Source organism: Ambystoma mexicanum, chromosome 3q, assembly GCF_040938575.1.
Source record: "Ambystoma mexicanum isolate Mex_15411 chromosome 3q, UKY_AmexF1_1, whole genome shotgun sequence".
Lineage (NCBI taxonomy): Eukaryota > Metazoa > Chordata > Amphibia > Caudata > Ambystomatidae > Ambystoma > Ambystoma mexicanum.
The window spans coordinates 764,051,648-764,074,242 of NC_090926.1; the positions used below are offsets into that span (position 1 = coordinate 764,051,648).

At 45.7% G+C, this 22,595-nt stretch overlaps 1 protein-coding gene across 1 annotated transcript in view; it reads right to left on the reverse strand.

The window, feature by feature from the left end:
* Positions 1–22,595, reverse strand: part of MYO15B (myosin XVB) — a 721,855-nt gene that overhangs the window by 239,427 nt on the left and 459,833 nt on the right. The window contains exons 27-29 of the mRNA XM_069654768.1: positions 16,629–16,740; positions 12,789–12,982; positions 10,471–10,580 (exon numbers count right to left, since the gene is read on the reverse strand). Coding sequence (XP_069510869.1) covers positions 10,471–10,580; positions 12,789–12,982; positions 16,629–16,740 — 416 coding nt within the window. The remainder of the gene's footprint in view (positions 1–10,470; positions 10,581–12,788; positions 12,983–16,628; positions 16,741–22,595) is intronic.

The following is a 22,595-nucleotide window of genomic DNA, read 5'->3' on the forward strand; positions in this document are numbered from 1 at the left end:
ACATTTTTGGGAATTCTGTAGGTCCTTTTCAACGTCCCCTTAACTTTTTGCTCTTTCCCCCTTTCTTTTTTGGATTACTGGCCTATTTTTTGTTGGCAGAGGGACTGCCACTGCAACCCATTTTCACTCAGAGTTTCTGGACCTTGGCTTCCCATAAGGTTCTCATGCCCATGGGTGCTTCTTAAACATTTATGCTCTACAGATATGATATCTTTTTTTGATTTTTTTTTATTGTAACATATAGTTTATTACAAACTTTTATTACAAAACTTTCACTTCCTATCATTATTATTCTCATTTTCTTTCCATGTTCACTTGACACAAATTAATCAGGTCGTATCCGACTCCTATCTTTTCAATTTAGCTTTCCAGTCCTGGTAAGCACAACACTGTGGCTATAAAGTTTATCACTGAGCATGATAGGTGGACGGAACTTCCACTTAATATTTGAAGCCACCAATCGTCCGTGTTCATGTGCAACGGTGCAAATTTTCCTAAATGGAGAGTACGTAAGTCTTTGAGCATCAAACATTCTGTTATTAAGTGTCTTGTTGATTCTATTTCGGTCCCACAGTGTCTACATAGGTTGTCCGTGGTTACCTGATCATGTCTCATGAATAACATTTCTTTAGTCTTGATGGCATTTAATCTGAGTTGAAGAAATCTATCACAGTGATATCGGGAAGGAAATTGCACCAGATATCTTGGCATTACGTTTAGTTTATTCTTTGTGGGTCCGGGTTTTGGAGAGGTTGTTAGGCCTTCAAGCTTTTCCAGGTTTTTTATCCATGACCATTCTTGCAGTTTTCGTTTTACAATTTGTGGTTGTACCAGCAACAACTCTGTTTATATATCAGCCGCTTGCATTATCGCCTTTACACCTTGTACCCATTTCAATATTAAGCCTGTATGGTGTTGCCAGTTGCTTATCGCGAGTATTTCGTAGGCTGGTTCTGGTTTTGGCATGTGCATCTTTCGTAGCAGAGCTAACGACTTCCAGAGCACATTTGAATATAATTCGTCTAGGGCCAGCTCGTGTCTGATGGCGATCATCGATATATATTTTGATAGCTGCAACACTCTTTTCCAAAATAAACTTTCAGGTTTTGCCCAAATTCGAAGGTCCAGATTCCACCCTGTCTCGGACCCATAGGTGATAGCTGCTATTACCTTTTGGTGATAAAACATTCTTACTGGAATTAGTGAGAATTTGCCAAAGAGGTTATGAATGCGTCTGCCTTGTATTGCCAACGTTTTCATACGTTGTGCAATATCTTGTGCCCAGCTCCATTCCCGTATCGATTTATTGATAGTTACCCCTAGGTATCTGATTTCTTCAATTTCAGCAATTAGTGTGTCAGCAATCTTCCACCGAAAGTTTTTGTTTTTGTTAGCTTTTACTGCTCCGATCTGCATTATTTTCGTTTTGGTACCATTTATCTTTAGTTCATTGATGGTCATGTACTGATGAAGTTGTGTCAGTAGACGTTGTAGTCCTATCTGAGTCGTGTCGACTAGGACTATATCGTCAGCATAAGTTATGCAGTTGATGTAGTGTCCATTTATTTTTGGTGAAAAGCACTTCACATTACTCAGAGCCAAGGGCACGTCTACAATGAATAGTTTGAACAAGCAAGCAGCGAGCGGACAACCTTGCTTCACTCCCTTTTGAGTGTTCACGGCTTCTGAGAGGTGTCCTTTTTCATTTAATCTTATCTGAATTGACATCATTGTGTGGAGTGCTTTTATAGGTTGTAGTAAATTCTCTGGGCAACCCCAAGTTGTTAGTTTCTGCCATAGTTTTTCACGATTTATTGCATCAAATGCTTGATGCATGTCGATAAAAGCTATGAATAACTTTGACCTTTTTTCTAGAGAGTCCAGCTTTAGTATGTTTACCAGGGTCAGGTTGATTTCCGTTCCGACTCCCTTGGTGAAACCAGTTTGACGGCAATCATTGATTTTCTTCATTTCTGCCCATGCTGATAGTTTCTTTTGTAGGAAGCTCGCAAATATCTTGCCAATTGTATCTAGTAGGGCAATCGGGCGATAGTTGGCAGGATCAGCCCGATTGCCCTTCTTGAAAATTGGAACTATAATGGCCGTTGTCCATGAGTGTGGTATTTATATTTATATTCGGCGATCCTTGCGAATAGTTTGGCGATGAAATTTGACCATTCGTCTTTGTTGGCTTTCAACATCACATTGGTGATGCCATCAGGACCGGCCGCGCGCCAGTTGTTCAGCTTTGTGATTGCCGTGGATATATCTTCGGCTTTCTCGCTGCAGTCCCATTCAACTTCCGCTGCTTCATGTACAAGCATCGAGGTGCTGTTTTCGTTCGCGAACACTCTATTGAAGTGGTTTTTCCAGTCACTTTCCGCGACCCCACTGGCCATTATGTCCGCGTGGTTTCTGGAGCATTTGTTTATGATTTGCCAGATCTCTCTACAGTTGTTCGATTTTATAAGTCTCAACATTGCTTCGCCTCATTCTTGATCGCGGAGGAAGGCAAAAGCTTTCACCCAATTGCGGTATTTTTGCTTCCGTTGTTTTATCTTTACAAATGTGTCCAGCCCTCCTTGTAATTTCAGTTTGCGAATTTCTTTTTGTGTCTTCTTTTTTTCTTCGATAACTTTAGTGCTCCAAGCATGGGTGTGAATTTTATTTGTTTGTGTCTTCAGGAGGGATCCTTTATTGTTACGGAGTAAAAGCGCGCGATAATTTAGAGCCGCTTCGTCAGACAAGGTCAAGTTTTGGAAGTTCTTGGTCAGTGCAGTTATTTGCTTACTGTTTAATCTTAGTCTGTTTTGCCCATTGTTTACCTCCAGACTCTGGGCCATTCTCGTGGTATGTTTTTTTCGAGGGTAAGTTCATGGCCAGAACTAGGACATCGTGATCGCTGTTTGTTGTCTCGATTATTCTCAAGTTCATGATTTTATGCCAAGAATGTCTTGATAACCATATGTAATCCAAGATTTTCTTGTGACCCATGCTGAATATGATATCACCCTACACTGCTTTCATAGGGTAGTCTGGTGGCAGTTCCAATTCAGTATTAATTTCACCAGTGGTGCACGTCGATCTACTGCATTGGTGGCCCAATGCACCTTTTGGTTAGCCATTGGCGTACCAATGTATTTTTTTAAGTCCTATTCTCTGCCATTTTATTTCATGGGCTGACTTTGATCAGGCTAACCATGAGGCAGTATGTTGTGCACATGGGGATATTTGTGGGACCAGCCATGCACCCTCTATAGTGGGTTGAACTGGTGTATAACAATTCCTGGCCCTGCACGGGGCATATCACCTTCCGTGGAGATGGTCTGGGGTGAGTGGGGGATTTTCAGAACCAGGTTTGGCACTACGGCTGAACAACTGTGTCCTGGGCTGATCTCCGCTTGGGATTTATGGCTGCTGGTTGTCGTTCCTGGGAATATGCCACCCTTATGCTTCCTCAACATATGTGGCTGGGCAGGCCCTGCGTGCTGGGACCATTTTTGAGTTGTTTTACTGCCATTTTCCAAATTTAGCACTGTGGTCATCTCGCCTAGGTGCTGCCGTCGCCTGGAAGGGTACTGCGATTCCAGCACACCATCTCACCTGCTCTTTAGGGTCGTTCTGGGAGGCGCCCTCCGTAGTTTCTCAAGTAGAATCATTTTTGAGGAGGCTGGGCACCCTCTCTTCCAGAGACTGGAACCTGCTTTTCTGGGTTCTCCCACTTTTTTGGAGTGTTCTCAACTGTAACTTGTTCTCTGCTTTGAAGGTCCCACTCCAAGGAAGGGCACTTGACCTTCTTTTCTGTTTTGTGGGATGTCGTTAGTCGGGGTACAAGCCCCTATGGCTACTGTAAACAGCACCTGGAAAAGAAGGATTTACTTACTGTATTGTTTAGCCTTCCGGGTCCAGGCTTTTGAGGAACTTACACTGTCAGCACATACCTCTGGGTCCTCTGTGGGTGGGTTATTCACCATACACACATTCTGTGATCGAGATTTCTATGCATGACCACATTTTCTCATCGGTTTCCTTTGGGGATTTTGCTACTGTGCTGCATCTTCTGGCTCTTAAACCTGCCTCTAGAAATCTTCATTAAGGATTGTTTACCACCAAATCCGCACCTGTGGGGAAGAAGTGAAATCTTTCTGCCTTTTTCACCATACACATGGGTTGCCGATTGACATTATTTATTTAATTGTTTTTTTTTTAATATGCCTAATAGCATACCTGAGGTCGTTTTCTAAGCACGGATCTGGGATTCAAACCTCTGTTGCTCTTGCTTCCAAGACTAGCGCGTTGCCCCTGTGCTATCCTCAGTTTGCCCCTTTCAATGCTATGTGGAACATCTTCCTCACCTGAAACAATGCAAAATGACTTTGGGGGGATGTTACCTGCCCCTGGACATTTTTTCTGCATCCAGTTTGGGTCCAATGAGGTTTAAGACAAAGACTGGAATTTTCCTTGCACCTGTGATTTTTATTGCATTTTTAAAGATATGTCACTTCTGCTGACATTAATTGATGATTACAATGTAACTAGTTCTGGTGGCATTGCATCTATTGTTCCCTGAATCCCATGGAGCTTTCAGCCTAATTGCCTCCTTCCTTGTCTCTTGTCTGGCTGTGTTTCAGAAATGTCCACGCTCCCTTCTAGGCCTTTCATTAACTGTGATGCGTGAATTTGTATTTTCCAAATACTGTGTCCTAGAGGTTTAGGGTTGCTGCCATTTTGTTGGTGTTGCCATTGGGATCCTCTTCGACCTTTATTACTGTGTATTTTAATGTCTGGTTTCCACCCCTTGTTTCTATATGTAATGTGCATATCACCCGCTAGTGGACCTATTTTATTTTTTTATTTGCATTTATAAAGCGCACAGGCAGCCCTCAGGCATTGTGGCGCTGTTACATGAAAACCTAGTTACATTTACAAATCAGTGTACATAGTGGGGTACATGGTGATGTGTTTACATAAGGGCGATAAGGCTACACAGAGGTTACATAGTGTATGGCTTATCGCATCAGAGCATGTTATATAAAGTTGTTATTATCTGTGTTCACATCGTGGCATGGAATAAGGACACTGCTGACTTTGGTGGGTGGTTTAAGAGAATAGCCTTGTTTTGATAGCTTAGCAGAATGAAAGGTGTGAGGGTTCCGATCTGAGGGCTAGTGGGAGGGAGTTCCATTGCCTTGCAGCAATGAAAGGGAAGCTGACACCACCCCCTTTGGCGCGCTTGACTCTGGGTACAATCAGCAAGTTGGCGTAAGGTGTTCTTGTAGGTCTGGAGGAGGGGGGTATGTTGAATCTCATGGAGAGGTAGGGCGGAGCAGTGTGATGGATGCACTTGTGGGTCAGGGCAAGTGTTTTAAAAATACACATTCGCGGACAGGCAGCCAGTGATCTTGTCATCTGGCTGCGGAGATGTGTTCCCTTTTAGGGATGCCTATAGCGGCGCGTAGGGTGTTATTTTGGACCGTTTGGAGTTTGTCAAGGTTTTTTGCTGAGGTACCCATAAAGAGGACATTACAGAAGTCCAATCTGGACCCAACTAGGGCTCTAGAAATAGTCAGGCAGTTAGCGGCGGTGAGGAATGGCCTAGCCACTTTTCGAGATTTAGTGTAGTAGGCTGCAGATGAGGTGATGGCACTAACTTGTCTGGCCATGTATAGGCTGGCGTCTAGGTAGACTCCAAGTGTTTTTACGGCCTGGGAGACTGGGATAGCTGTGTTGTCAATGTTGAAGGAGGAGTATCAGATGTCGAGTTCTTCCAGACTGTCGGTGGATCCTAGCAAAAGGCGTTCTGTCTTTTCACCATTTAAGCAAAGCCAGTTTTCAGCCATCCAGGTGTGGATCGTAGTGTAGGTGGCGCTAAGGGTCTTGGCTTCCGCCTCATAGTCACCGGACAGAGGTAGGAGGACTTGAGTATCATCGGCATAGTTGGTGTACATGATGCTGAGCGAGTCAAGAGTGTTGAAGAGAGGTCTAGTGAAAATGTCATATAGTGTAGGGAAAATGCAGGAGCCTTGTGGTACTCTGCATTGGATGATGGCTGGTTTCGCAGACGCTTGGTCGGAGAAGACTTGCATAGCTCTTCCTTGGAGGAAAGAAGAGATCCAGGCGATGGCGGTGGCGGAGAAGTGTGCTGAGGAGAAGAGGTCTTGACAGAGTAGCTTGTGGTCTACCAGATCAAAAGTGGCAGAGAGATCTAGCAGGAGGAGTAGGGTGGGTTTGCCTGTGTCTCTGATGTCATCAATTTGGTTCTTAAGGTCAAGCAGGGCTGTTTCAGTTCTGTCACCATGGTGGAAGCCAGATTGTCGGGAACCTAGGATGTTGTTTGATTCCAAGAAGTGTTGGACTTATAAGTAGGCTGCTTTGTCCAAGATTTTTAGTAGGAAGGGGACAGTGGTTATGGGTCTGTGGTTATTGGGGTTGTTCAGGTCAAGTGACGTTTTTTTAGGAAGGGGTGTTCCCACGCTTCCTTAAGACAGGATGGGACAAATCCTGAGGCAAAGGAGGCACTAATGAACGCTGTAAGGAAGGGTGCAAGTGTGTCAGCACATTATTTAATGATGGTAGCAGGGCAGATATCCCCTTTGCACATGGAAGGTATGATATTCTTCATGAGTGAGATGACTTCAGTTTCGTTGATGTCCTTGAATGAGAAGAGTGGTGTAAGGGGGGCCCCAAGGATCGAAGTGGGTGTGTGGGAAAGTTTGGGAGGGTTCCGGGGGTGCTGGTTTACAATAATTATATTGTGGAAGGTGACTAGCTTATTCAGCATGGCTGTTTTTATGTCAGAGCACCAGGCTTCATCTCTGGAATGGCCTGAGGAGTGGGGGCAGGGGATTCCAGTTCCTTGAAGATGGCGAATATTTCTTTAGTGTCAGAGTTAGCGTTGGCAATTCTTGTATTGATAGAGTTGGCTTTGGCGTGGATGATAGCTTTTTTGTATTCCTTAGAGAGGTGATTAAACGCCAGTTTGGCTGACTCCACGTGATTGGATTGCCAAGTGGATAGGGCTACCCATTTCTTGGAGCATAACTCTAAAAGTTCCGGGATGAACCATGTGTTAGAGTGTTTGGTGGGTTTGGCTTTCCGGGCGGCTAGTGGGGCGATGGCCTCCACTGCTTTAGTTAATGTAGAGTTGAAAGTGAGGGCCAGTGTGTTTGGGCCGTAAGAAAAAGGGGCACTCAGGGTTGGGACTCGTAGATGTGGGACGATTCTTTCTTTGGAGAGTAGGCAAGCGCTTCTGGCAAAGGATGGGGGTAGAGGCATGGTGGGCTGTTTCTGATGTTTGAGGAGGGAGTGAACTGGATAAGGTGGTGATCAGTCCAAACGAGGGGACCACTGATAATGGCAGGCAGTTGTGGTGAGCTAGCCAGTCTGGTGTCTGGCCTTTGATGTGTGATGGAGTGTTTAAATCCTAAAGTTCCCAGAGCCTTTGCCAGGGATTTAGATGGGATATCTTTAGGGTTGTTAAGCCCTAAGTTCAGGTCACCTGCCAGGAGGATCTTAGTGGAAATCTTCAGGTTGTCAGAGAAGAGGTGAGTGATGGTAGCATGGAAGTCTGCTAGGGGGCCACGGAGTGGGTGGGGTGGCACACTATGTGGAGTGTGATAGTGCAGTTATGGGTGGTGTTGAGTTTAAGGACGAGGGCTTCAGGCAGACTTGTTGACCTTTCTGATGGAAATGGACTCCTTGGCAATGATGGCTACACCACAGCCTTTAGATAGCGGCCGGTCTTGTTGGAAGATCGTATAACCAGTGGGGAGAGCAAGCTCTAGGGTAGGTCCAGACGCTTCATGGAACCAAGTCTCCGTGATAGCAAGAAGGTTGAGGTTGTGGGTGGTGATCAGGTCATGGATTTCTACTGCGTGAGCAGGTAGGGTGCGCACATTAATGAGGGCACAGCTGAGTGTGGTGTGTGGTGTGGTGGGTTTTTGAGGTGTGTGCTAGCCTCTGGGTCGTGGTAAGTGGTTGCAGAGGGCTTGGTGGTAACAGCGGGCAGCACTGAGGTAGTAGGGCATACATCAATAGTCACATCATCACAAGTAGGCAAGGTGGCAGCGACAGGCAGCATGGTGGTAGTGGGACGTACATCAGTGGTCACATTATTAGTTATAGGCATGATAGTAGCACCAGGCAATACTGAGGTAGTGGAGCATACATTAATAGTCACATCAAATATGGGCAAGGTGGCCGCATCAATCAACATGCTGGTAGTGGGGCATACTTCGAAAGTCACATCATTCCACATAGGCATGGTGGTAGCATCAGGCGGCATGGCCGTACAGGTAAGTACATCAATGATAGCATAGTCTTGTATGTTAAGGGTGGCAGCCACGGGCATCAAGTGGTCAATGTTGCAGGTCACTGACCTAACGATATCGTGTGTGGGCCGGGAGACAGCAGTACTGGCCTGCCCATTGCACCTAGGATTGGCAAGCAGGTTGAGGGTAGTGGAGTCAGGAATACAATGATAGGTGGCGCTGACAGGTATTATCAGGGAGGTTGACGAGGGAGGTAAGCTGGGGAACTGTGTTAGTTGTGATACCAATGGAAGTATGGGTCTCCAGCAGCGTGTGGCTTTGGGTGCCATCTTGAGGTGCTGGGTTCTGCTACACAGCCTGTAGTGATGGCTAGTAACACTATTAGGCAATGAGTGGTGGGATTGTGGGCAAGTGCGTGCTCGGAGGTGCGCAAACCTATAGAGGAGTGCAGAGCCATGACTGGGCAGCATAATGCTGTTAAGGGGGAACACTGTGAATGGCTCCAAGGTCGTGTCTAGGCCGGGCGTGCAGGGCTCTTACCTTTACTGCGCGGCGAGGGCTTAGTATGAGGCGATTGCCAGCAGCGTACCACTGTGGGGAGGGGTGATGGCCTAGTCATCTGGGCCTCACAGCGCTGCTTCAACCGCGGGCTGTGCATGTCTTGGGGCGAGTACTCGATTGACGTGCGGTTAACTTAGGTTGTAGGGCAGGGGAAGGACTATGAGCGAAGGAGACTTCTTGCCGTAAAGGGTGATGGTAAGACTTGTAGAGAGTCTGGATCCATCCACGCTCAGACAGGCTCAGACAGGCTCAGACAGGAGCCTTCGATGTTGAGCCGAAGATGGGAGGGCTGGCTTTTGCCTGCCGGCGATCCTAATTGGCTCAAATGTGGTAAGGCACCCAATCAGCAGGCAGTGGCTGCATGCAGGTGACCGAAGCCAACTCGAGTCCTGCGGTGGCCATCTTTGTATTCATACAAACAAACGTGCTTGTATCATGTCTCCACAGCAACAATCCCTCAATCGTTTCAAAATTAACAACGCTTGATTTTGTAAATGCAGGGTGATTTTCACGTGTGCAGTGCCAGTACTTGGCTAGTGCTGGGGTGAGCACCAGATAGACAGCAGGTGAGGTGCTAATAGCAAGTAGGCTTACCACGTGGCTGCATGGCTATGCTCAGGGTGTGCTGCTCCTGCAGCGTCCAACGAAGTGGCCTACACAATATAGTAAAATAGTGGGTTGTGTCTTTATGGGAATTTACTATTTTTATGCATGCACAATGTATTTTATTGTGTTTTATGTCTTCATAAAGTACTTATTGACTTAATAGATATATATGTGTGTAATCGAACAAAGGTGCATAATTCTCGGCATACCAGTGTGGTGTATTTTCCAAGGATAGGTTTGTGGACCAACTTTATCTGTGTGTCCTCCTACTTCCGCTTCTTTGGGTTAAGTCTGAGTGCTCTGTCATGTTACCTACCTTCAGGGAGGCCTGGCTTCTCTTTGGGGTTGTGTCCACTTGCCCCACTTTAAGGGTTAGTAATTGTACAGCCTTCTCCAGAGAATTGTACAAAAAACACCTTAACAACTGGCATATCCAAACTGGGCTCCTCTTCTTTATCTTGTTTATATGATGTCCACGTTGATCAATGCCCAGAGCCCTGTAGAGTGTATGTGTGTACAATAATACATAATTGTTTCCCTTAGGTGCTGTAAATTCAATCAGAAATGTTGTTTCCTCTGCCTGCCGACTGACTATCAAAAGAGCAGCCATACTCAATGAGAAGGACACATTCTCCTGCAGGAAACGACTCATGTCGGAAGAGACAAGTACTCACAAAGGGAAAGTGCTCGTATGGGATGAGAACACCTCACAGGGCAACACAAGTACCCACAAAGTAGCACAAGTACTCACATAGGATGAGAACGCTACTCACATCGCAAGGGGAAGGAACTCACATGAGATCTGACAAACATTATTGTGGAAGAGGAAAAAACAAACATGCAAACAATGGCAGAGTATAAACAGGAGAAGTTGGAATGAAGACAGGCCAGGTAATCCAGAGCAATAGGGAAGTGCTCACATAAGAAAGGGGTGGTCATGCTCAGAGAGCGCGCGAGGCAGTACTTGCAAGCAAAAGTACTCACTTTAGAAAAATGTAGGCAAGTCTTCTGCAATATCAAAGCAAATACTTACATTGTGCGAGCATCTCGGAAGTATTTCATAGCAAACTCCACCATGGTGTACTGGTTCCCATCAAATGATGCGACAGAAGCAGCATCCGATACCATGCTTGGAAGAGGACTCTGCAAAGGAATGTCAGAAATGTGTCACCACTACCCCTGACTCTAAGGAAGTACATCTCGCCGTCACTTGGGTGATCCCCCTCTGTCTAGCCATAAAGCAACTCCCGTGTTGCAGCCATGAAAAGGTCATCTGCAGCAGCTGAGCTTCAGGTAAGCCAGTGGTCTTCACATTGGTTATGCTGCGCCTTCCTTCAGGAAACGGTGCTCGTGGCACTTGCCCTTGAGTAAAACTATTGCTGCACGGGCCATATCTGCTAATATTTTCTATTAAAAGCAGCCACTGCACTCTTTTTTTGAAGGCCCTTGCGCCCCTGCTGGATATCCTGCGGGAGACCCTAGGGGGGTCAGCCTCACGGTTTGAAGACCACTGAGTTGAGCCCTGTTCGGATGCTTTTCAGCTCCTAAAAATCCCCAAAACATCCAATGAACTGGAGACAGAGATTGAAGTGAGTTTCAAAAAATACATCCAGTGGTGAAAATTGGAAGCTTTCTTTTTTTTACTTTCAAACGTCTCACAAGTCCCATCCTCCACTCCCTGTTGCCAGATTGGAACTTTTACAAAATCAAGTTGCAGTTTTATTTTCAGTTTTGTTCTCAGACTAGAAGAGAATGCTACCAGTCTTCTCCCCTACCTGTTGACCTCCATTTTCTTTGTCACAGACACCATTTTCTCCACAAAAATCCTTTACAGTTTTCACAAAATGGGCACTGACGTTACTGCACTATTCTGGATCAGGTTTTAAAAGCCTAACGGCTCCCAGTCTGTAGCTCTTTCCTCTTTCGAATCATTAGCTCGACCACTGCTCAAAGTTCGTTTTCGTCGGAACGGTGCTCTGACCTGCTGTTTCACTGAATCTTAAATCCTTTAGATGCAACAATCTGTGAAAACTGTCTCAATGGGAATGGTAGAAAGACTGACATCCTAGCCCTCTGTGCTTTCAGCCCCGTCCGGAGAGCCAACTTCTGGCCTAGGAGAGCAGACCTTTGCACAGAACCACATTCCAAAGGGAATAACCTTTGCATCCAACTTTACTCTGCCCTAAGGCAGATTTCTAGCAACTTCCTCTTGTAAAAAGATTTTAAAATATGTCTCATTTCCGCTGAGAGTTATCATTATTAATGCACTAGTCTCACTGCAAATGAGCAGCTGGAACTCCCTGTATCTTGGACGCCCAATAGCAGAGAGCTCTAGCTGCTTCAGATGGTAGTGGCGCATCTGCACCTACCCTCGGACCAATGGATCATATCTTCCCGGCCCTGCAACAACTGTATTGGTTACCTGTGAAAAAGCACATTTCTCCCAAATCCTTGTGTATTTTCATAAGGTACTGTACTCTCATCGCCCTGCTTTTTTAGACCATGATTGTAGCTTTATCCCTGAAGGTGTTTTGACAGTTCCCCGATAAGTCGGACCAGATTGGGAGGACGAACTGTCTTAGTTCATGCTGGATGTTTATAGAATTCCCAATCCCATTTCTTTAAGAACACAGCATGACCTTCCTTTATTTAGGGAAATCTGGCTCTTTCCCGATTTATCAGTCTCCCACCCTTCTCTGATCTCGACACCTTTAGTTTTCCACCTGGTTTGGTGATTTCTATATATTGCCAAGATGATCTTATGAGTGAAAGCGCATGGTACAAATGACTAAATAAATAAACAAAAACAAATATCACTGAAGTATTTTAACTTGGAACAAAATTAAGTAATTTATAAATGTGTAGGCATTGAATTTTACAACTTTCACTTCTCCCAATATGTTAAGTGAAGCACTGTCACGCACCAAACAGATTAACTCTGCCTCACTCCATAAGAACTCTTTGTTTCATCCAACGAGACTGTCTCTTGTGGAGGAACGCTGCTATCCACCTAAAGGAATCCTTCTATGCCTCCTTAGGGGAACTCTCTCAGACTCAACCAAGGAAACCCCCTCTGTCTAATTCAAGAGAAATCCTTTGTCCATTCACAACTTCACCTCTCTGGCCGCACTGGAGACTCCACCTCTTCAGCACAGTAGGCCATTGTCACCTGATCAATCTCTCTCCTGTGGGACACCTGCCTTTCTCTTACATATGAAGGTTCTCCGCTAATACCTAGATATTTTTGCAACACCCTTCATCACACCTTCAGATATGTTCTATCCCATGCAGGCCAGCTGCCATCACATTATTCCTGCCCTGACCATATGTATGTACATATAAGCTCCTTACCTCATTGCGGACGTCTGTGGTGTTCTGCTTAGGGGTTCTTTTCACGTTCGCCTGAGAAGGTGGCTCCAGCATGCTCTTCCTGTACTCCTCTTTACGGTCCATCTGCATGCTGAAGTAATCCGGGGCAGCAGCCGACTGAACTATGTTGGATGGAAAGAGTCCAGAGCGACCACCGATAGACCCAAACTGCCAGCCTGTGGAAAAATAGCAGGAGGAGCATAGATGACTAGCATCTCAATAGAAAAGAGGAGAAACAGCGGGGGGAGCATAGATGACTAGCATCTCAAGAGAAAAGAGGAGAAACAGCGGGTGGAGCATAGATGACTAGCATCTCAAGAGAAAAGAGGAGAAACAGCGGGGGGAGCATAGATGACTAGCATCTCAAGAGAAAAGAAGAGAAACAGCGGGTGGAGCATAGATGACTAGCATCTCAAGAGAAAAGAAGAGAAACAGCGGGTGGAGCATAGATGACTAGCATCTCAAGAGAAAAGAAGAGAAACAGCGGGGGGGAGCATAGATGACTAGCATGTCAAGAGAAAAGAGGAAAAACAGCGGGGGGAGCATAGATGACTAGCATCTCAAGAGAAAAGAGGAGAAACAGCGGGGGGAGCATAGATGACTAGCATCTCAAGAGAAAAGAGGATAAACAGCGGGTGGAGCATAGATGACTAGCATCTCAAGAGAAAAGAGGAGAAACAGAGGGAGGAGCATAGATGACTAGCGTCGCAAGAGAAAAGAGGAGAAACAGCGGGGAGAGCATGGATGACTAGCATCTCATGAGAAAAGAGGAGACACAGCAGGGGGAGCATAGATGACTAGCATCTCATGAGAAAAGAGGAGACACAGCAGGGGGAGCATAGATGACTAGCATCTCAAGAGAAAAGAGGAGAAACAGCAGGGGAGCATGGATGACTAGCATCTCAAGAGAAAAGAGGAGAAACAGCAGGGGAGCATGGATGACTAGCATCTCAAGAGAAAAGAGGAGAAACAGCGGGGGGAGCATAGATGACTAACGTCTCAAGAGAAAAGAGGATTATCAGCGGGGGGAGCATAGATGACTAGCGTCTCAAGAGAAAAGAGGAGAAACAGCGGGGGGAGCATAGATGACTAGCATCTCATGAGAAAAGAAGAGACACAGCAGGGGGAGCATAGATGACTAGCATCTCAAGAGAAAAGAGGATAAACAGCGGGTGGAGCATAGATGACTAGCATCTCAAGAGAAAAGAAGAGAAACAGCGGGTGGAGCATAGATGACTAGCATCTCAAGAGAAAAGAAGAGAAACAGCGGGGGGAGCATAGATGACTAGCATCTCATGAGAAAAGAAGAGAAACAGCGGGGGGAGCATAGATGACTAGCATCTCATGAGAAAAGAGGAGACACAGCAGGGGGAGCATAGATGACTAGCATCTCAAGAGAAAAGAGGATAAACAGCGGGTGGAGCATAGATGACTAGCATCTCAAGAGAAAAGAGGAGAAACAGAGGGAGGAGCATAGATGACTAGCGTCGCAAGAGAAAAGAGGAGAAACAGCGGGGAGAGCATGGATGACTAGCATCTCATGAGAAAAGAGGAGAAACAGCAGGGGAGCATGGATGACTAGCATCTCAAGAGAAAAGAAGAGTGATGGCAAAACAACAGCGTGCATGTTCAGTCCAACACTGGAAGGGTGCCCACAGAGAAAGGCAGTGAGGGTCCTCTGAGGATGCCACCACCGAGCGATCTATACAGCTCTTGGACTAATCTGAGGGCCCCTAAATACTGGGGCCCGCCACACCGCAGGGGCTTCAGGGGCATCTTTTATGTTCCATGGGAGCATCTACCAATCTTATGTTTCATAAGTTTCATAAATCCTCCCAAGGCCCTCATACTGAAGAAGATTCTTCCTCAAACAAAGATTGTGAGGATTCTCCCGAGGGGAAACAGAACCTTCATCATGCAGGGGTGGCAGAGGCAGAATCATCAGCATCAGCTGGTACCTGTCTGGGCAATCTGCAGCAGACACGCACATGCTATGACACACATGTAAAGACAAGACGGCTCTTCTCTAAAAGGGACAGGTAACTGGCAACCCCAGCTTGACCAATGGAAACCCTTAGGCTGGCAAGTGCATGAACATGGAGGTGACCTAATCTTAGGGGCCAGCTTTTGGTTTTACAAAATGGTGTAAAACATTGTTAATGCACATCAACTATATAGTTTCCTTTTGTAATGGTGAAATTTGCAGCTGGTTAAAAATGCGTTGTTTTTGGTTTTAAGATGGAAATTGCTGTAAGTGAAATTCTGACTTCATGTTCTCTGCCCCAATACTTGAAATATTTCCTTATGAAATGTGTCTACGGACAGTCGGGAGCACATCCTCCTGTCAGAGAAGTAGTCACTCAAGACTGAATTTCAGAGTAGAGTTGAGTCATGAAAGCCCCATGGTTGATGCATATGAGCAATGCTCATACTTTGTGCATTCAAGGTATCAGACTAGATTTGTCAACGACATAGCACATTTTGCACTTCTTCACAGACTCCTCCAGTTTGTAATACTGGTTTGCATTATTACCCAAGGTAATGGTACTCGATGTATGGACCTCTGAATGGTTAACAGGTGATAAGGCCCTGCTGGGACGGGAACCTGTGACTGCAGGCTTACTACATTTCTGAGGCAAGTGCTTAACTCGTGAAAGAGTCCATACGGCCTTTGTCGAAAGGATATATTAACCAGGCATTGTGCATTCTGTAAACTGTCATGATGCAACAGATTAGCCAGAATACATGCACAGGATGGATTACACAGAATGTGTGCATGCTATGGATTTGTACATTCCATGGGTTAGCTAGGGTTTGGGCGTGCTGCAAATAAGCCAGGACGTCTGCATGCAACAGGAATTAGCCATCATTGTTACACATCATGAAGTGGCCAGAAAGTGTGCACACTATAAACCCATTCACGTTATTGAATACATTATTCATGAGCTGGGCATGAATGGGTCTGGCACAGCTTCTTTATGGCATCAGTAATGCAGGATGACAGCGGAGGAGAAATGACTAACCTGGGTTTGTGCACAACACTGAATAGCCAAATTGTGCACAAACTGAGAATGTGCCTGGAACAGTGCATGTTATTACTTAGCCAGGGTGTGCATTATTCAGCCAGGATTGTGTGATTCCACGATGAACACACATTATTGTGGGGGATGGAACGCTTTGACAAACCTGCCTGAGTGGCTAATCAATGAAAAAAAACACACAACACTTTTTCTGTATTGAAGCAACAGGTCTCCTCTGTTGTCCGCTTGTGCTCAGCGCCAATGCACACAACGAAAGTCCAGAGTTATCAAGAGCTCGGCTCCAGCTGCAAGCCCCAGAGAGAAGAAGAATTCACCTTTCCAAGTGCTGCGCGATAGAGCTGAAAAAGCTCCCTCCATAAATGCGTGTGGCAGCGTGCTATTGAGCCAACCAGTCGCAAAGTCGGGTTTAGATACATGACTATCAAAGTTCTCTGGATTGGGGTTGCGATAATTCCCAAATTTCCCAAGGATGAGAAGGAGCAGGTTAGGTTATGGAGCACAGAAAAAGGGCAATAAGGGATGATGGCGTAAGGGTGGGATGGGAAGGTTAAGAGACAGCTGCTTTGTAGCATCACTGGCCACTATTCAAGTGCTCTGTGCCCAATCTTTGCCTTTCCTATAGCAGAGGCAGACTGGCCAATCACTTTAATCAAGAGATTCCCAGAAAGATACCCATCAAACGCCCTACGATCTGGTGCCGTTGGCACTGGTTAACCTTTAGGTAGACCAACCTCTAACCCGCACTCTCATCTACTGGCATCTGCGGCTGGACGCTACTCACCTGGCTCCAGTCCCTCGATCGGGAGAAGTTTGATGATGTCACCCTTCTTAAAGTGCAGGAGACTCTTGTCGTCTGTAATGTAGCTCCGGAGAGCGATGACGTGGTTGGAATCCTGAAGGATGAAGGTTAGAAAACATAAGCTTTGATGAGCGATGCATGTGGCCATACGCCAAAGAGGCACAGGGCACCAACCAAAGCAATGAATAGCTATAAAGTGCATGTTCAGACAGCACTCCCTCGCAAACCTAGACATGAAAGGTTCCACGGACGCATATATGACATGGCAGTGTGTACACTGTACCACCATGGTGAGGGCAAGGGACCATCAGAGTCACGAGCATGTCAAACATAACGCAAGCACCTCACTCTGCATACACAATCCTAATAGTGTATATGTGTGATCTACGCAAGGGTGGTGGGTGCCCTGAAGGTAGACCTCCAAATACCCGTCTGATCACGCTCTGTCTCTGGGATTGCTAACTTCCTCTCACCCAGTTACCTTCTCCCTAAGTCTCTACCTATTCCCTCCTCCAATCGTCCTTTCTTCCAGGTAATTACTCTCTGCCTCTCTTTATCGCTATTTGTATTTCTTTCTTCTTGTTGTCTTTGGGATCTCTTTCTCTTCTTCACTCTCTTTCCCTTCCTATCTCTTGGCCCTGCGGTGAAATCATAATTCCATGCATGGGCTTTTGGAGAAGACAGTGATGCGTGACTGGGTTTCGCACACAGTCCTCAGGCAACACCACCTTTTTCATATTTTCCTAATTCGGTGAAATTGGGACTGCCACATTTTCATAATCTTAGAGACACGAAATCATGAAACATTACCTTCATGGACAATTTAGTTAAGAGCCCTACTGCCAGCATGTCAGGACCAAAAAGTGTTTTAAAGAGTGCTGTTGCTTGACATAGTTTAGATTCCTGCTACACTCGCAACGTCTAGTTGCGTGTTGCCACCCATGCAAGCAAGACGCTACTAGCTGTCACCATCATGTTCCAGTAGGGAAAGCTGGGTGGATGTTCTGAAGAAGAGAGAGAAAGAGCAAAGCATAAGAGCAATGGCATTTACCATGAAGGATTGTTAGCATTTCCCTGTCTTCTTCTTCTCCCTCATTCCCAATTCAGGGCTTTGCCACACGACAGCTGCTCTCTAATTATATGTGCCTGGTGCAGACAAAAGGCCTCTGGCTAACACAAGCAGCGGAACCCCCACAGACAGTCACCAGAGTACCGAGCACAGGCACACACTGAGCCTCACAGCACCCTGCTTAACCCTTGATTGTTCGTAGTCTCACAGACCGCTCTTGCACAGTTTGGGGGAGGCTGCCCTAAAGGGGCAAGTTCAATAGGGTTACAGAAAACAACCCTGGGAGTGAAGCCCTGATAAAAAGCTGACTTGGAAGGGAATGCAGAATGTATACACCACCGTCTGGGATCCATATGCCACTAAAGCGGGATATAGTCTGGGTTACTTACTGGTAATCCTCATTGCACCGAGTCCTAATTATCCTCGCCCAGGTCCTTAACGAATGAGGTGAACCCATCTCCCAGACAGGTCCTACAAAACTAAAATAGTAGCTGTAAGACCTTAATCCTTTCCCAGGGCAGGTGGCATATCCCCTTCCTACCAGACCATGTAAGATCAGCCTCTACACCTGGGTCCCAAAAATAAGTGTTGCAGCCAGTAAAGCTTACCCTTGGCGCCGGCTCCTTATTGCGACTCGGTTGTCTGCATGAGTATGTCCCAAATCACTGTGTGACTGCTCCACAGATATCAAATTGTAAGAGTTTCTTTTGAATTGGGAAAACAAATTGCTCTAATGTGCCAACTTTGAAAAAATAATAGTACAAAGCTTGGCTGGTGAGTCAGATGTGCTAGATTCAAATTATCTTATTGTTGCAGAAAAGTAATAACACAGACTTGTTTCAAAAAAGCATTGAAACATATATTCATTTTGACTCAGTGTTAATTGTCACACCAGAAAAAAATGATAACATCCTCCTTTGTACAAAATAATGTAAATGTCAGTATTTTGAAAAAAAGGCTTTACTTTCAGGCTTCTCAGTTGGTGTTAAGTATCACACCATGGATATTTATATTTACTTGCATTCAGAATTATACAATTTCCAGTGTTGAATTTCACACTTTCTCTGACTTCACAGTTACAATTGTTTCTTGAAATAAACTTTGCTCTCAAGTTTCCAAATACAAACGATTGCTTTATCCTTGAAACAAACGTTGCTCTCAACACGTGTTTCCCCATTGCTTTTTCAATGGTTCATCAGGAGAGAAAATGGTTTCCTATTAACTGTCTAGTATTAATCGTTTTTGTGCTTGTAGGGACTTCAACTTATAATTTGTTGTATATTTGGTTTGTGTAGATTTCCTTTACTTGCCCAATGATAATTCTTGGGATAAAGTTACTTGGTTTCAAGACTTCAAATCAGTACTGGATGCCTTGATAAGCACAGATCCGAGCAGCCAGGTCGGCCTGTACTATTATTTTTTCAAAGTTGGCGCATTAGAGTAATTTGTTTTCCCAATTCAAAAGAAACTGTTACAATTCTACACCTGGGTCTACCTGTTACATCCACAAGCTGATGACCAGAACCCACCTCAGGATCGGAATAATGTAAATTACTGGTAAGCAACCCAAGCATTATCCCCTCATCTCTCTTCCTCATCCCAGTTCTTCACGCATAAGGATATATCAAGCTGTCCAGGTCAAACGTACAGGAAACCTGACAATAGAACACAGATGCTGCACACCAGGGACATTTATTATGCAAAAAAAAAATAGGAAAAACCCATGGATGTAGCTAATGGTGTGCACTCAGTACCACAGTGCGAAATGCAGCGGCTTCTTCAGAAGTGCCCGATGGCATTGTCTTGCAAACGTTGATGGCAAAGCCCAAGTGGCTGCCCTGCAAATGTCAGAAATGATAACGCCCTGGAAGGATGCCCAAGAAGCCGCAACTCCCCTGGTTGAGCTGCCTTGTACACTTCTAGGAGGGGAAGTCCCAACCAGTTTATAGAACAAAGCAATAACCAACTTGATCCAATGACTGATGGTGGCTACAGTTTCTTGCTCGCCTGACCAGCCCTAAAAGTAACCAGAAGAAAATCCAAAAAGGGGGTCATACTGTCCAAGTAGGCCCGGGCCATTATGCCCATGTCCAGGACACCAAGGGAAGAACCTTGATCCATGGCACCCTTTTTTTTAAATAGAAGATAGAACCAGATCGTCACGGAGGTGAAAAGGGAGATAATCTTAGGACGTAAATCAGGGGAAGGATGTAGAATGAGCTCCTTCTGGCAGGAAACAAAGGAAAGGAGGCACACAAAGAAGAGAGGTCATCACACCCAGGCATCTAGCAGATGAAAGAAGGAGGCCAAAAGAAGGTCACCTTAAGGGTTCAGCATTTCAGAGAGACTTCACCTCACGGTTCCAAGGGATATAGAGAGATACGAAAAAGACCAATGTGAGATCCCAAGTTGGACAAGGGGTCTAGACTATTTTGTTGTATAGGCGCCTAACACATGTTAAATAAATAAAAGTTCATAAGTAGCGGAGGTGCAAAGATCTCTGCCTCCCCAATACCACTACAGAGATCCCAAAACACTCTAATGGCTGTGAGCTGGGCCCTAAGGGAGAAAACAGAAAACCATAGTTGTAAACCCTTCCGCAAGAACTCCAATATCATAAAGGGAGGGCAGGAGTGAGGTAGAAGGCTCTGAGGCAAACACCAGGCCAAATGGACTGCCAGTGCATCTCATATGTCTATGCTTCTCATATGGCCTCAAGGTGGAAGGATTATGACAACTATGCATCTCAACAGCCAACTTGCGTGACATATCCTTTCTCATGAGCCCCTCTTGTTCAAATGCCAAACTCTTATGTGCAGGGATTCCAGGGAGACCTGTGGAGGAAGCCTGAGAGAGTAGGGGTCTGGGGGAAAGAACTATAGACATCTCCTGTATCAAAAGAAAACCACCCCTTCTGTGCTAAGGGGGCCCACAAAAACCACTGACTCCAGAGGAGGAACTTGGAGAGCAGCAGTGTGGGGGGAAATGCATAACAAAGGAATAGGGACCACAAGATCAAGAGGGCATCCTGGCCCCAGGCTAGGGGATCCCTCTCCCCGGAGCAGTAAGCAGAAAGCAGATAGGATGGTTGGCACACAAACAGATCTTTTACAGAGATCCTAAACCTCCTGCACAGAGTGTGGAACACCTTCTGTGTCAGGAAAAGCTCTAACATGGAGGGAAAGGTCTTGTCTTTTGGTTAACCACTCCCAGGAGGTAGGAGATTTCCAGAGACTGCATATTGGTCTCTGCCCAAGAGACAATCCTGGAAGCCACCAGTCTAAGGGAAGTGCACCTTGTTCCCCCCTGATGAGAGAGAGAGGTAACATTTGCTCATTATATTGTCCGTTCTGATAAAGACTGCTCATCCGTTAGGGAGGTGATACAAATGTAGCAATGCTCTGTGTACTGCTGAAAGTAACCTCCAGTTCGATGTTCTGGCTTCTGTTTCAGGCCACAGCCCCTGATCTGACACTAAGGCCAGAGTTTCAACACAACCCTTTGCACTGGCATCCATCATTAGAATGTAAGGGGAGGGCTGTATCAAGGGATAACTCTTGAGCAGAATGGGCAGGGACACCCATCCTTGGAGATCTGAGATGATGGAATCCACCAGAGGAATCAGGTGGGAATAATCCTGAGCAGGCAGAAACCAGAACCCTACGATGTGAGCAGTCAGAAGATGGAGGTAATCCCTGGCCCAGCGGACTACAAAGAGTGAGGCTGCCAAGTCCCTCTGACTCTGGAGCCATGTCCTTGCTGGTGCTGATGACTTAGAAGAGGCCTAAACCGGTCATGCGGTTTGAAAGCTCTGTGGAGAGGCAGAGATACACGACCAAGAACAGTGTTTAAGTGTTTCTGAACTCCAGATGGCCGCAACGCACCAGATGACTCTTTCTGAGGCTGCTGTTCTACCTGAACTTGATTGTCGTCTGGCAAACAGCAGTCATGTTACAGTCTGCCTCGACCTTGGCTGGGGCATGGACAAGCCCATCATACAGGTAAGGGCTTACCCGAATCCCCTGCGCATGGAGAAGTCCCACCAGAGGTGCCAGCACCTTGGTGAAAACTCTTTGCTGATGTTATTTAGTCTGAAGTGTAGGACCCAAAACTGGAGGTTGCCCTCTGACACTGCAGTCCATAGGCATTTCCAATCTTACTTCTTGATGGGGGATGTGCAGATAGGCATTCTGTAGGTCTACTGAACAAAGGAAGTCTTGCAGAGAAATCAGAGGAATGATGGACTGAAGAGTCTCCATCAAGAAACTAGTTTTAATGACAAACCGGGTCGACACTTTTATTGATGATTTGCTAGAATTCTCCCCAATGTTTCGGGGCCAAGAATAACCCACCCATAAATTGTTCTGCTCTGGGGACCAATTGGATTGCCCTCTCTGCCAAAATAGAGTAGCCGCTGAGGCAGAGGGCCTCCTTTTTGGATGCATCTCTGAGCCAAGGGGTGGCGCAGGTGCCAGAAAAAGAGGGAATAAAGTCGATGGACCACTGTGCACACCGGGGCATCTGAACTGTGATTCCCAACTTGAGAGAAGAACTGGAAGAAACCTCCAACCAAGATATCTGGGTGAAGATATGTATGTTGAGACCCCAGGTAGTGAGGAGGGGGGAATGGGGTTACATGTCTTTCCAACGAAAACTTTACATCAAGGTGCTCTTCCATCAAATCTTTTTCATTGAAAGATGTTTCATCAAATTGCCATACATAAAGTGGAAAGTGTTTATACATCGAAACCCTTTAATCTAATACGGTTTCGTTATATACACAGTTTACATGTTTTGCATGGAAAGTCGGTGAAACATGCATAACGTTGTAATGTTACAGGGAGCTGTCCAGTGCTGAAATCTATTCAGTACAGTTGCAA